General features: G+C 35.1%; 1 protein-coding gene across 2 annotated transcripts in view; it reads right to left on the bottom strand.

Annotated features, from left to right (window-relative positions):
* Positions 1-15,891, bottom strand: part of PSMD14 (proteasome 26S subunit, non-ATPase 14) — a 101,487-nt gene that overhangs the window by 2,708 nt on the left and 82,888 nt on the right. For both annotated transcript variants that reach the window (XM_044242198.1, XM_044242199.1), the window contains 3 exons: positions 14,792-14,866; positions 11,366-11,491; positions 176-238 (listed from right to left, as the gene is read on the bottom strand). In XM_044242198.1, the coding sequence (XP_044098133.1) occupies positions 176-238; positions 11,366-11,491; positions 14,792-14,866 (264 nt within the window). The remainder of the gene's footprint in view (positions 1-175; positions 239-11,365; positions 11,492-14,791; positions 14,867-15,891) is intronic.

Genomic DNA, 15,891 nt, shown 5'->3' with positions numbered 1-15,891 from the left:
CAGAATTTGACATCAAGTAATTCAGTGACCTTTAAAATTAGCATCATATTTACATGACAAAAGAAAACTGTAGAGTGAACAAACAGGGGAAAAAATCATACAGGCCCTAAAACAGTTTTAACTCTACAAGAGCGCATTATTATGCGACTGCGTAACCTATTACGGTATACCTCACCTGCTTGCCAACATTCTTTATTGCCAGCTGTTCAGGTGTCATCTTATCTTCTTCTTCTACAGCCTGTGAATGAAACACAAAGGACAGAGTTTCAAATTCTAAATCTACTTTTTCCACTGCAGAATACTCACTGAAGACAATGGTGATCATAATTTTCATTCACAGAACCTTTTACTCACGTGACTTATTAAACAAAAAAGAAAGTGTGCTGATCTTCCAAATAACCTTAAGTGTAAACTATTATCACCATCATTTTTTTTTTAATTTTTAAAATTTGTTTAATTTTTATTTGACAGAGAAAGCATGAGAGAGCACAAGAAGGGGGAGTGGCAGAGGGAAAAGCAGGTTTCCGACTGAGTAGGGACCCCCAGCTCCACATGGAGCTCAGTCCCAGCATTCCAAAATCAAGAGAGCCAAAGGCAGACACTTAACCAACTGAGCCACCCAGGCACCCTACCACCATCATTTTGAAAACAGACTTAAGAAATACATAAAAGACACTGAATATGGCAAACATGACCACCACATGGTAGTATTCACCATCTGGAAACTGTTACAGAATTCTTTGAGGGATGGCTAAAGTGGAGGAGAGAAGTAACTATGGCAGCGGCTTATGGCACCATGGTGCTAACTAGTCCTATTGTCTTCTCTTCCTTGTCCTACTTTCATGACACCTCTGCCCCAACTTCCCATTTTTCTTGTCAACTGTCACACCCAGTATCTATATAACTATCGGCAGCTCTTAGGATCAAAGAAGCTGCTGCCTTTTGATCCACTTAACAAATTATATAGTTTTCTCCCTTCATAATTCTACATATTTAAATCTCTAAAAGTAGTACATGTATTCAGAAAAAAATCTCACTTTTCCATGACTGATCTTTAGTAATCATGAAGAAAACAGAGTAATCCGAAGTTTTCAACAGGAAAAACTCACTTGAATAAAAAGCCAAATCAAGTAAAAATTAAAACAACAAAACAATATACACAAACCATTTTCTACTATTCTCAGTTACAAACTCTTACATGTACGACCATAAATTTTCTATCAAGTTCTTACAAAATAATTACAGCATATAGATTAGCTACCATCACTGCCCCCTCTCTCAACAACAGTGCCACCATAAAACGTCTTTATTGAGAAGGAACCTCTTTTAGAGTATGTTATGTTTCTATTTGAAGCCAGGACTCTAAATCAGGTGAACTCCTGGTCTATCATTTATTCACAGCATCTGATAAATGGAAAACAAAGAAAACTGAAGGATCATCAACCTTAAAAAATACCACCACAGCACTTACCACAAATATGACTACAAAAGATGAGATGGTGGGGGTGGAAAGCAGGAAACCAAAATCCCAGTGAGGGTTAGATTTGGATACTTTAAACTTAATAATCTCGCAGCTGCCAAATTTCTTCATGTGTGAACAATGAACATGTAGGAAATGCAATCATCAGACATTTCCCATAAACTGGGAAGTTTGGCTGCATTTCACACCTTCTTAATAGTTTTGTAAACAGAGAACTTGAAAATGAGCAAAGATGGCAAGTGTCTAATTTTATAAATGGACAAACTATCTAGAGAATTTTCCCCAGTAGAACCTGCCTAAAGAGAAAAGATGGTGAATAAGTACTGTATCTACAGATTATTAGAGGATACTTATTTACAACATATCATTAAGAAAATATATTTATGACTCATAAAACTGGAAGAAGGGAAAATAAAAGCTAATAACACTCCAAATCTAGAATTCCCTAGATAGAGAATATGTTCATTTCAGAGTCAGATGTCATTCCTATTATGCTCAGCTAGTTAAAAAAGTATTACTTAAATGGGAAATTGCTTCTCCCACTATCTCAATATTTTACGTATATAAAAACATGAGCAACACCTAAAAAGTTTGTTTTTCTCAATTACTTCTACAAATCATGACACTGCACCTTACCAATTTGAAAACATTATTGGATGAATGGAACAATTCACGTAAGGTTGTACTCTGCATTCATTCAGTGTTAGCTGCTCTATGCACATGTCCAAAACAGTACAGTATTGGAAGGAGGTAAGAGTTTTGGAATTTGGCTCCAAGTACCAGTCATTGTACAAATAGTTATTACAAAGTATTCTGGAGTACTGCAAATATCAAAGATCGTAGGTATGCAAAGATGAAAGTCAAAAAGCACTTAAAGCATTGACCTTATTTAAAAAGTTAAAATAGAATGTAAAAAGCTCTAACTTAGTTTTTAAAATCTTTTATATCATTTAACCACTTTACCAATTAGTTTTTCCATTTCCAATAATTAAAAGAGAGAGTTCACAAACTCTTCGAGAAGTGCAGATGGTAAAAAGTACTCCCAGCCATAGATGCCATCTGGAAAATGAGGAGCAGCTGTAGATTTAGGCATATACTAAGGTTGCAAACCCCCATGACAAAGAATAAGCACATCTTTTTCATTCTAAGATAGACCAGATCAGACCAGATCATCACATCAAACCCCTAAGTATTTTCTCCACTTACCTAAGTCACCTATATCTCATCTACGATCTGGGCAAGACCAGTTTGTCTTCATTCATAGTTCTAATCTGGCTAGTCACCAGGAAAAATTAAGAAATGGTAGCAGCAGAAACAAATGAAATTCAGGCACAGGCAGTGTCCTCACTAGGGGAACTTCTGTGTTTATGGCAACTTCTGTGATTTGGCATCAAATTTTGCTTTTGCATTCATGCTCTTCGGTTTACTCAACCAACAAAAAAGCACTGAAAATGTTTGTGGCTATTCACACTAGAAACGTTTTTAACAGTTTATCAACAAAGACCCCCAGATGGCTATCCCATCATGCACGGTCTGCACAGTTCTAAGAAATTCCTAGAATTTGGTCTGTTATGTTATCATAATCCCCTCAGATGTACCCCCATCTTAAAGAGTCTTTTATGAAACCCATTAATTTCATTCTTTTTTTTTTTCTGGTGATGGTCAAATTTCTTAAGTGGAAAACCTTTATCTTAGATTCTACCATTTAACTTACCCCTTAATAAATATGGACTGGGTTCTTTGCTCTTCATTAACACTCTTTTAAGGATCTCCACCATGTAAATTCCAACAAACTCAGTTTTCTTGAACTTTCTGAACACCTTTAGGAGCTTCTCCAATACCTGTTTTCTAATCCTTTAACCTCTCTGCTTTTATAACATCGTGTCCCTTATTCTACTTTATACTTCTCTAGGCCTTGGGCTTCTTCTTTTCCTTTTGAAATGTTAACTTTCTTCACCCTATAACATGTCATAATCTCTTTTAAGCACATGTTTTCTAAAATCACATATATGGTCACTAAGTGCTAGTGAATTTTAAGATAATGCATTTTACTTCTTTCTGATTTTATGTGAGATCGACTATATAAATTAAAATCACATCACTGAGTTAAGGCAGTAGAAAATGAATTAAAAGAAATAGCTTTTATAAAAAAATACTCGGGAAAGCAAAATTAACAAACATGAAACAATTAGAAGTCTAAGACGAGATAAGATGTGTGAGTCTGGAGAAACTCCTACCACTATCAGTAAATATTACTATACACATGCTTTTATAAATATTAATTTACTGGATCCTTAAAATATCCCAGTGAAGTAGTTAATCTACATTTTACATATGAAGAAATTGGGCATCACCTTCTTTGAGAAACTTTATGTTAATTCCAGCAATACTTCTATTATTTTAAAAAAAAACATATTTCTAATTCTCCTTTTGGCATATTTATAAAATTCCAGTACATTCTATATATGTCCTCATCAGAAGAATTTTCATTTTACTATTCAATAATCACTCCTTCTGCACAAGATAGTTCTTGCTCTTTGAGGAGCTCACATTTGGGCTTTACTTGCCTATAAATCTCAAAATGCAATGCAGTATGAAATATACAAAAATGGAGTGTGCACAGAGAACAACAGGGACACAAACAGCCACACAGCTAATAAGTAATGCAAGTGTGACTTCAACAGTACTATCTATCTCCAAAGACCTTGAAGTAACATTCATGACAATTCAGGAAATGACTAGTTTTTAATGATATATCCTGAATAACAAAGCCAAACCCATGGTTTAATAAGTGACCTGAACAGCATAAATTCTTTCTAAAAATCTTACAGGGAATCCAATTTTAAGTGTTAATTACACAAAACAGACAAAACAACAAAGACCGCATGTGTATGTGTGTGCACACATAATAGAAATTGTAGTTCAGCTTGTTGAAAAATTTCTATCGCAGAATCTATTTTATGTCTACCCCAACATATATTTTCCCCTTCTTTTAGGGGAAAACAAAAATGTTTCCCTTCTTCCCCTGATTTTAGTAAAGAAAATAATGTTTCTAGGTAAAAGACCACACTATATAACCTTTCTCAAAGCAAGGTGTGTCCATTTGAGTTCTGCCAATGAAATAGAATCAGAAGTGCTGCTTGGTAAGCCTTAAGAAAGGATTGTGAAAGGGATTTGATTTAGCTGGAAAGTAACCCCTTTTGGCCCTTCCTTTTTTACCTGTTGTTGGGAATTCGGATGGGATGGCTAAAACTCTAGTAATCACTGTGAATCGTGAGGATATCTACAGGATGGAAGCCAATATAAGGGAAGGGGAGCAAAAGATAGAAAGAATCTGCATTTGGAGTACCTGGGTGGCTCAGTCAGTTAAGCATGCAACTCTTGGTTTCGCTCAGGTCATGGTCTCATGGTCGCGGGACTAAGCCTTGCTTGGGTCAGTCATGCTCCACAGTCAGTGGAGAGCCTGCTTGAGATCTCTCTCTCCTTCTCCCTCTGCCCCTCCACCCTGTGTACTCTCTCTCTTCTCTTTCTCTCTCCCTAAAATAAATAAGTAAATCTTAAAAAAAAAAAAAAAAGAAGAAGAAGAAGAAGAAGAAGAAGGAATCTGGGTTCATGATGACTTCAAAGTTTTATACTGGCCTTGAGTTGCCAGAAACCTTCATCTCTTTTATTCCTTTTTTTTTTTTTGAGATCTACATTTCTGTCTTGTTGAATCCACTGCTACTTTGAGCTAACACAATCTTAGATATAAGTAACACCTGGTTAATGCAAAAACTGAAATAATGCAGGGTTTACACAAAGGATATCATTTCTCTGCTTTCCACCTTTGAGGTGAAATGTTAACAAAATATGTTGAGATAAGTAAGTGGGAGATAGACAGGTATCTTTTTTTTTTTTTTTTAATTTTTATTCATTTGAGAGAGAGAGAGAAAGAGCACAAGTGGAGGGCAGGAGGAAAAGCAGACTTCCTACTGAGCAGGGAGCCCCACACAGGGCTTGATCCCAGGACCCCAGGATCATGACCTGAGCAGATAGCAGACAGATGGGACTTAGCCACCCACGTCCCCCAAGATAGGTATCTTTTATTTTTTTTATTATTTTTTTTTTATTTTTTATTATTTTTTAAAGATTTTATTTATTTATTTGCCAGAGAGAGAGGGAGAGAGAGCGAGCGAACACAGGCAGACAAAGAGGCAGGCAGAGGCAGAGGGAGAAGCAGGCTTCCTGCCGAGCAAGGAGCCCGATGTGGGACTCGATCCCAGGACCCTGGGATCATGACCTGAGCCGAAGGCAGCTGCTTAACCAACTGAGCCACCCAGGCATCCCGATAGGTATCTTTTAAAAGGAAAGGGAAAGTAACATAGGAACTTTTCATGTTGTTCTATAATTTAATTTTTAATATAATAGTGGGTTGTAAATATTTCTCTAAGTCGGTACTTGAAGAATTTTATTCTTCATAATAAACCCTTAAAAAAGAACATATTAGTTTTAAGAGTTATATGCATTTAAAATTGAAAGATGGCCTCAAAAAATGTTATGTCACTTTTACTTACCCACTACTGATACATTTTCCCAAACTGTTTTTTATATTTGAAAAGAAAAGAATTCTATTTATAATTTTAATTTTTTTCTTTGACCACTTAATAAGGTTGAACTTGTTTTTTCATGTTTATATGCCATTTGTCTTCAGTGAGTTTTCTAGCTCTTTTTGTCCAAATTATTGTTTTTCAAAACTATTTTATAGGGATTCCTGGATATTATGCATCTTTTGGGTACGAGTTCTTTCTGTGTTACCAATACAAATATTTTCTCCCAGCTGACTCCTAATAAGCATTCCATAAATGTTAGTTATTATAAGATAAACTTTACTGTCAACTTACTGAAACTAAAAACTCACTGATATTCTTACTAGCATTAAAGTAATCTTTGGGAAGCTTGACAGCGGCTTTACCATACTAAATCTTCCTATTTGAAACTGAGGGAATCTATTCTCAAATGTTTTTAGCATTATTCAAATAAAGTCATATACATTTATACACTTATTTCTTATGGTAATTCTTTTGTAATTCTGGATGCTGTGAATTGATTTGCCTATTATAAATTTTTCTACTGGTTTCAGCCTATGTAACTACTTGGTTACCACCTACATAATTCTCTATTGTAACAGTTCTAACAATTTTTCTAGTTTAGTTGCTTAGATTTTTGTTTGACTACAAACATATCCTATCATACTTAAGTAATGATAATCTGGCCTGGTTTTCCCAGTATTTACATATTATTTTGTTTTTCTTATCTTATTACACTAGCATATAACAACATCTTCCTACTTAAAATAGCTACTGTAATAAACCAAATGTAGTCATATAATTACATGTTTTACATGTAAAAAATATATATATTTATATATAAAATATACACCTAAATTTTGGGGGGGGTTTAAGGTTTTTAAAAAATTTAATTATTTGACAGAGAGAGAAAGCACAAGCAGGGGGAGTAGCAGAGAGAGAGAGGGAGAAGCAGGCTCCCTGCTAAGCAGGGAGCCTGATGCAGGGCTCTATCCCAGGACCCTGCAATAATACCTTGAGCCGAAGGCAGACAGTTAACTGACTGAACCACCCAGGCACCCCATACCTGAATTTTCTTTCAGGTAACAGAGCAGGCACTATTTCTATCTGAAAGGTAAACTGTCAGATCTCAGATTTATAGGGCTACATGTTTGAAAACAAGGCAAATTTTTATGTATCTATGTTATTCTTAAAATATTCTTCTACAATTCATTTTTACTTGCACATTCACTTACAATATCCAATCAAATATTATCAATATTTTAAAATTTGATGCATCTTAAACTGAATAAATTAGGAGATCTGGAATAACAAGAGTGTGGATGTTGTAGTTTAGTAATTAGAGAAATCAATGACTAGTGATCAAGCAGAATCTTTGTGTGGAATTCAGACTTGAAATAGAAAATTTGGGACAAAGGAATTTAATTATTTTCTAATCTTCTTTCACTTTAGGAGCTAACTGGCACCTAACAGTAATTACCTTAGTTTAAAACACCAACCAATTAAAAAGAATACTATGAAGAATTGGTAGCATGGGCCTTTCTTTTTATATTTTAAGTGTTACTAAAAACTCCACCACATTCTCTTTCAATCACAGAGGGAATTACATTCTCAAATTTGGACTCCTTCATATCACAGCTTACACATTGTTTTCATTTTATAACCAAACCTTACAAGTTTTTGAGTACTACAGAGATTTTTTAAAACTGTAAAATAGGAAAAACTTCTGTGGATGGGCAGCAGTAACCATAAATAGGTTATTTCCTGGCAGTGGTACCAATATGAATTTACTTAAACTTGCAATGTTACAGAGAAATGAAAACCATTCCTATAGTCTGCTGAATATTATTACTTAAGTCACTAATGTATAAATGGTTAATAACTGGTTTTAAGTATGACAAACTACTTCTTTCTCTTTAATATCACAACATGAAAACATAAAACTAGAAAGATTAAAAAAAATTCCCCCCCCCCCATATGATCTAGAATCAATGGGGATTTCCAGCTGGAACACCACATATAAATCAGGGCATGATCTTCAATGCCAGACCCAATTCTGCTTGAATTTAGTTTGTATGGGCCCATCAACTTTTTTTTTCAAAGCTAAACTCTCTCCAAAGACTTCTTGCTACATGTAGCAAATTTTATGTACCATCTCTTGGCTAATATTTACTTTGGTAAGGGGTGTGTGTGTATGTGTGTGTGTTTTAAGATTTTAATTATTTATTTAACAGAGACACAGCGAGAGAAGAAACACAAGCAGGGAGAGTGGGAAAGGGAGAAGCAGGCTTCCCACGGAGCAGGGAGCCTGATGCAGGGCTCGATTCCCAGGACTCTATGATCATGAAATGAGCAGAAGGCTGATGCTTAACGAATGAGCCACCCAAGTGCCCCTTGGATCTTAAGATGTGTTTAATGTAAAAAGAGAAATACTACTTTTTGGTGTGACAACCCAAACATCAAGTTTAACTGTCTCCGAAATCTTAAGCTCTAGCCCCTATCATTAAATTTTAGTCCTCTATTTCTACTGCTTGTTTAAAATACAACTCTATCTCCTTTCTTAACCCTTCTACTTCTAAACTGGAAAATTGTAATGGTACTAACATACTTCTAGGCACCTATGCAGGAAACCCTGAATTCATCCTTGATTCCTCCTTCTTTCATTTCACCCATCCAATGGGTGCCATGTTTTATTTGTCTACTGCTCTCTGTTCCCAAGGCCACTGCAGTAAAGCTGATACCTAGTACCTTTTGCTTGGATAACAGCAAGCTCCTCCTAAACAGAATGTCCATTTCAAATCTCTTACAGCACCCTCTTTCTTTTATACTGCTGTCAAATTACATTTCTAGAGTCAGGTTCTGGGAATATCAATCTCTTGGTCAAAAGTAACTCTATCCTGATATTCCAAGCTCTATTATTTGACTTCAATAACTTAAAAAAAAAAAAACTATTCTCCCCATTCACTCTCATATATTATATACTCGAGCCAAACATAGTTTCCTAAAAGGTGCCTTTTGTGTCTCCTAGTCTTTGCTCGTAATGTTTATTTTGCCTAGGGTAACATTTCCCTATATGTCTAATCTTATTCAAGCATTAAGGTCTAGTTCAAATGCTGTTACTCTTTAAGACAGCATTCTGGGTCTCCCACAACTGAAAGCAAAAGCCTCTTAATCTTTACAGGACTTCACTATGGACTTCTCTAGGCCAGTTCTCTAACTTCTAACTTGTATACAAATCTCCTGGAATTCTTGATCAACTATCGATGCTCACTCAGTAGGCCAGAGAGTTTGCATTTCTAACAAGATCCCAGGTGTTACAGCTGGTCTGTGGACAAACTGAATACTAAGATGTTAAGGAACACACCAATTTTGGTCTACTACTCTGATCCTTTGTGAGTTCTTTTTACTGCCTCTGTTTTCCCATAAATGAAGGAAGGATCCCTATTTTCCACTGCAACTTGTACAGGAGATATTCAATAAATATTTGTAAAGAAAACACTATAATTTGTATGTTTTACAAACTGCAGGTTTTCAATACATTAATGGATTGCAAGCTATATGTATGTATATATAATTGAAACAATAGAAATAAGTCAAATGACAAAAAAATGTATCACATATAATAAAGGTAAATATTATTTCATAAAACTTTTGTAGCAACTATATGTACACACATATACAATTGCATGTTCTGGGTCAAAACGTAAAATCTATCTTTATGCAGGCTTTTGGTCAAGAAAGCTAGAAAACACATGTTAGGCAGAATCATGGCCCACACCCCCCTCCCAATATGTTGAAATCCTAACCCTGGTTAGAGACTGGAGTTGTCACAAGCTAAATAAAACCTGGGTGCGGGGGGTGGGGAGGGAATGTGTGCCTGGGTGGCTCAGTGGGTTAATAAGCCTCTGCCTTCGGCTAGGGTCATGATCTCAGGGTCCTGGGATCAAGCCCCACATGGGCGAGCTCTGCTCAGTAGGGAGCCTGCTTCCCCCTCTCTCTGTCAAATAAATAAATAAAATCTTTAACAAAAAAAAAGGCAAGCAAGCAAACAAGCAAGCCTGGGACTAAAGCATCTGGAAAAGGATAGGAAAGATCTTTCTCTGGAGGCTGCCAATACCTTGATTTTAGACTTCTAGCTTCCGTAATTGTGAGGGAATATAATTGTTTTAAAATACCCAGTTTAAAATAAATAAATTAATTAAATAAAATACCCAGTTTTTGGTAGTTTGTTATGGCAGCCCTTGGAAACTAATACAACACAGAAGATAGTTCAAGTATTTTTTCAATTGCAAAATTGTAAAAGAGTATCAATTTATGGCCAAAAATATTATGGCCACATTTATTTTACATACAGGTATCTTCAGGAGATTCCACAAAATACAACTTTTTAAATATCTTCATATATAGAAAGTGATCTCCCCTAGTTATTCTTTTTTATATCATCCCATTTATTTCTTAAAGCACCAAATCACAATATATTATTATATTGTGTTTCTGTTTACTTTGTTTCCCCTACCAGAAAATAAGTTCTGTGAAGACACGTCTTGTTTCTTACCATATCCCCAGTGCCCAGCATATAGCAAGTTTTCTATAGACACTTTCTAAATGAAAAAAAGAAAAGTTCATAAACTAAACTATATGTAGAATTATTAAATGCTGTTGTTATTATCCTACATCTCCTTGTTTTCCTTTCCCTTCCAAGAAAAAGCCCCCTGGATAAAGAAGAAATCTCAAATGTGAAACTATTTTATATGGTCTATTATATGGTCAACTATTTTATATGGCAACAGAGTTGCCAACTATAGCCCATGGGCCAAATCTAGCCAGCTGCCTATTTTATTAAATAAAGTTGTACTGCGGCGCCTGGGTGGCTCAGTCAGTTAAGCGACTGCTTTTAGCTCAGGTCATGATCCCAGGATTCTGGGATTGGGCTCCTCATTGGGCTCCCTGCTGAGCTCCCTCATCTAGGGAGCTATTGCCTTTCCCTCTGCCACTCCCCCTGCTTGTGCTCTCTTGTTCTCTGTCAAATAAATAAATAAAATCTTTAAAAAATTAAAAAAAATAAAATAAAATAAGGTTGTACTGAAACACAGACTCATTCACTCCTTTACGTGTTGTATGTGGCCACTTTTATACTATGACAGCAGAGCTGAGCAGCTGCCAACAGACTGGATGGCCTGCAAAGTCCAAAATAGTTACTATCTGATCTATAAAACAGGCCATTCTATTTTTACCTATGTATATATTTATACCATGTTTGCCATCTAATCATACGTATTTCAAAGACTGTAGGAAATAAATGTTGGGAAGTAATTTTTACCTTATTGTAATTCTTGGCTAATTCCAACATCTCTTTTACCACTGATTCATTGTGTTTACAGTGTTCACTGTAGTCCTGAAGTGTCAAACCTTCCATCCAACTCTTCTTATGCAAATTTAGTAACATCTAAAAAATATAAGGAAAAAGTAATTATTTTCTTGTATTGAGGATATTCCCGTCATTTGTCTTGAGAAACAATTTCACAAAAAAAGTTCAGAGTTCATAAAAGAATTTAAAACTTAATTTTATTAACTTAAACTTAAGTAAGAATTCTCCTAAATTTATATTAATATAACCTCAGGAGTACTCCAATGCCATGGCCTTTGTACTTGCTGTCCTTCTGCCTCAAAGGCTATTTTCCTTATCTTTGCATGGCTTACCTTTCTCATTTCTCTAGAGATAGATACCTTTCCTCATCACAATACATTACAAAGCCACCTCACACTATCTTAAATATTTGTCTTCCCTTATCTTGCATTATTATTTTTATAACTATCAACACTTGAAATTTTTGTTTTATTATTGCATTTCTCTCGCAAAAGAAAAATCAACTAGGTAGGAGCCTTAACCTGTTGATTTTGAGATCACCAAGATCTAGATTCTAGAACAATATCTAATCTAATCATAGCAGACATTCAATAAACATTTGCTGAATGCACAAATGAATGAGCAAGTGAACTACTACGTTTCACACAAGGTCTTTAATAGTGCATATAGCCCAGCTTTCCAAGGCCATGAGAAGGAGGTAATGTCCCATTTACTGAATTGACTTCAGCTAAATCCTTCTGAGCCTCAGTTTATACATCTATGAACTAAGATCTCATAACTAAGTTTCTTTCCAATTCTAATAGTCCATCCATAATTTTTAAAATGCAAACTGCCTTACTGTCAGAATGAAAAGTCACGAAACTAGGCAGGAAATCACAGATTTGTCCAGTCTACAATCAAAGCAGCAAACTAGGATCAGACCCTATTAGTGATCATGGAACTAAACACCTTAGTTCGTTGTTTCTTAAGCTAGAGTCCTCATTCTGAGTACATATTCCTCGAAGGTCCTAGGTTTTCAAGTTTAGAGACCTAAAACAATTTATCCTAGTCTTGTTACTCTATAAATGTTCTTTAGTTGAACTTAAAATTTAGTAACTTTTTAAAATGAATAATAAAATCTTTGTGGGGAAAAAAATGGTTGTTGTTTTTTTGCCATTAGGACCAGTCTGTCTTGTGAGATCCATGAACCATGATCTGAAGATAAAGCTGAAGTGTCAAGTTTAGAAATTCTACTTGCTTAGAGTTTCATAGTTATATATGGTACAGAGTTGGATCTTTCTTTCTTTCTTTCTTTCTTTCTTTCTTTCTTTCTTTCTTTCTTTTTTGATGCTAGAGAATAGGTACATGTCAAAAATCACCTATGAGACTTCTTAAGACACAAAGCTCCAAATTCCTCCACTCCCATTCAAGGGCCCATGGGGACAAGAGTAGTTTGCAAAAATACCTGAAAAAATCCTGCACAAGTAACTCCAATTTCTTTGCTTCTCCACTAAAAAGTGTTCTAGAAAGTACATCTTTGGGAAATTTTGGTGCAGCTGCAACTATATATGTTATAAAGCTACCTATAGTTAAGTGTTGAGAACTCGATTTTTCCTACCACTTCAAAAGCAAAGCTCCCACAGAGCATTCGGCTATCCCTACCATGCCTCAACAAGGATTCCACTGTGACCCTTGAGTATGTTTGAAGGGAAGTATGTAAGTATATAGGTTGGTGGGATAAGAGTAAAGGCAGGGCTTCTGGTACTATAAAAAGCTCTAAACTGAGCTACTAGGAGCATAAACATAACATTAATTAACTTATGTAGGTATTTATGTGTTTATCTTTTATGTCAAGGATAGTTGTTAAGTTTTAGGGGCATCAAAAAGGTGGGAAAGTTTATGTCATCAGCTGGATATTTCCAAATAGTTGGGTGTCAGATATCTGACTGATAAAATATTTACATATGTGAATACATTTTTCAGTTTGCATGTGAGTGGTGCCCTTTTTTCATGGCCTGTACCTATTCTATAAAAATTGAAATGAAGTGTTGAAAATATACTTCAAGCTATCAACTAAATCTACCACAGCACATATAAACTTTGGGACATAGACAAGCAGCTGGAAAAAACTTTATGGCTCTGTGTTTCCCTTTGGGCCAGGGAAGAACTGGCCCCTGCAGCGCCTCACTCATCATCATGCTCAAGCACACAGGACCTTTAGGTGAGTTCACTGGTAGCTTTGATCTTTTAAAACAGTGGTTTATAAAACTTAACAAAACAAAACAGAATTCTTCTTTCAATGAAATCTTATATAGCACCATCTTCCCCCACTGTATATAAATGACCTTAAAAATGGAGGTCATCTTGTTGAAAGAGGAGGCAATATGGACAGCCCAACTTATTTCACTTCCCATTTACCTCATCCATTAGAATTCCCTTCTAATGCACGTTTGTAACAGTTTTGATCAGTTAAGTAAGGTCTTATTTACTCCTGATTACTTACCATGTCTGGACTTGAGAGTCACACAGAAACCAAAACTTACTGGCTACCAATAGTACTTGGGGTTCTTAAAAATTATTTTAAGTCTTCTTCAGGGAGATATACAAGAAGCTAATTTGGAAGATGACTAATTGTAATAGTAAAGAAAAAAAGCATGGGGCGCCTGGGTGGCTCAGTGGATTAAAGCCTCTGCCTTCGGCTCAGGTCGTGGTCCCAGGGTCCTGGGATCGAGCCCCGCATCGGGCTCTCTGCTCTGCAGGGAGCCTGCTTCCTCCTCTCTCTCTGCCTGCTTCTCTGCCTACTTGTGATCTCTGTCTGTCAAATAAATAAATAAAATCTTAAAAAAAAAAAAAGAAAAAAGCAGTTCAGATTGTAATTTCAAAAAACAGTAACAGGCAAAATGAAATATTTGGTATTAGTTGAAATAATCCTAAAATAGTAAAAACAAAAGAATCTAGCTTTAAATATATGAAAACCCATTTCCCTTTAGGTTTTTCATTCACCCTATATAAATAGGGTAGTTTTAAAGTACTACACAACTATAATCTAATTTATGCCTTTCAAATTTGAAAAAAGTTTCAAAAGGTCATTTTATTGGTAAAAGATAATCAGAAAAATCACAGAATGATTTTTGTAATTAATCATAAAATCAAACAGAAATGTTTGTTTCCTGCTTATTTTCTTGTTTTAGCACCTACTAATAAGGTAAAATGTCTTCTATATGTCCAATAAAATATTCCTTTATTTTAAATTCCTGCAATTCATCAGGAATGAAAAAATATTTGAACACATCAATGTTCAAAGGTCAGCCATTCAAAGTGAAACATACTAGATAATAACTTAAATGGTCTGAAAAAGATTTTTTTTTCCCTCTCCCTAAGGTAAAAATTTTAACTTACCTTCTGTTCCAGTTCATTTTTCCGATAGTTAATCGTAATGGAGTAATAGTGTCTGTTCAGCCCATGAATTAACGCCTATATAGAAAGGATTAAAGGACAAATTAATATTTTGTATGTAAAAAATAAGTTTGAAACTGCCAACATATCCTACAGACAACATCTTTACTGACTTCTATAAAAAGTCTTTAACCTAAATAAAAAATTAAATGAAAAAATATTTTTTCTCAGCTATAAGTTTAGAAGTGAGGTTTAAAGGTACAGGTCATACATTCTTCAAAATATCATATACAGCAGCACAAATTTAACAGTTTCAGTAACCCTGCTAAGAGTCAGAGACAGGGTCTGACCCCATCATAATCTAAATTATAAATTAATCATAGTTTATAAATAACAATTAGTAAGTCTGATTTTATGATATCTAGGGGACTCTGTTATTTCAAAAGAAAAGTCTAAAATTTAGTCATAATAATACACTTGTTTTTTCACCCATGACATTAATCTGGGGTTTCCCTTTTTGTTAATTCAGTTCTAACAGATTCAAACAATGGGTATCCACACATGTTTCCAAATTAACAAAGTGGAGTTTGTTCTTTACTGGGTCTATTTATATTTACCTCATGATATTACCCAGTGACAGGCAATCTTACTAAGCCAGATTTTTTTCCACTGCACTTGACTTCTCTAAGACAAACAGGCAGATCATAATAAAAATGTATGCTAATGACATGGCTTTACTAAGAAACAGTAACACTACCTGTGATGTAATCCATTCACAACTGATCAAATATTTAACTCTAGCAACAGATGTTCAAATGGGGCTCAGAATGCCATTCTGGGGGATCCTCTATCAGCCTGGTAAGACATGAACTTGGACTTATTTTCAACCAGTATAAAAACAAAAGCGATTTTAGGGTTAGCTCAAATATAAAGATTAAAGCTAACCAAAACCACCACTGTACTCTCTAATTACTAGATTTGTACAGTGAAGGCATTAAGGTGTTGAGATAGAAGAAGGGCTAGAAAGGAAATAATTAGTTCACATTAGGTCTTCTAATCTTCCTAACAACCCAGTAAGACTGGCTCCATTTGTGTTTTGACAG

The sequence above is a fragment of the Neovison vison genome, chromosome 3 (genome assembly GCF_020171115.1).
Source record: "Neovison vison isolate M4711 chromosome 3, ASM_NN_V1, whole genome shotgun sequence".
Classification (NCBI taxonomy): domain Eukaryota; kingdom Metazoa; phylum Chordata; class Mammalia; order Carnivora; family Mustelidae; genus Neogale; species Neogale vison.
The sequence above is the reverse complement of the archived record's forward strand: the minus strand, read 5'-3'. Positions and strand labels throughout refer to the sequence as shown.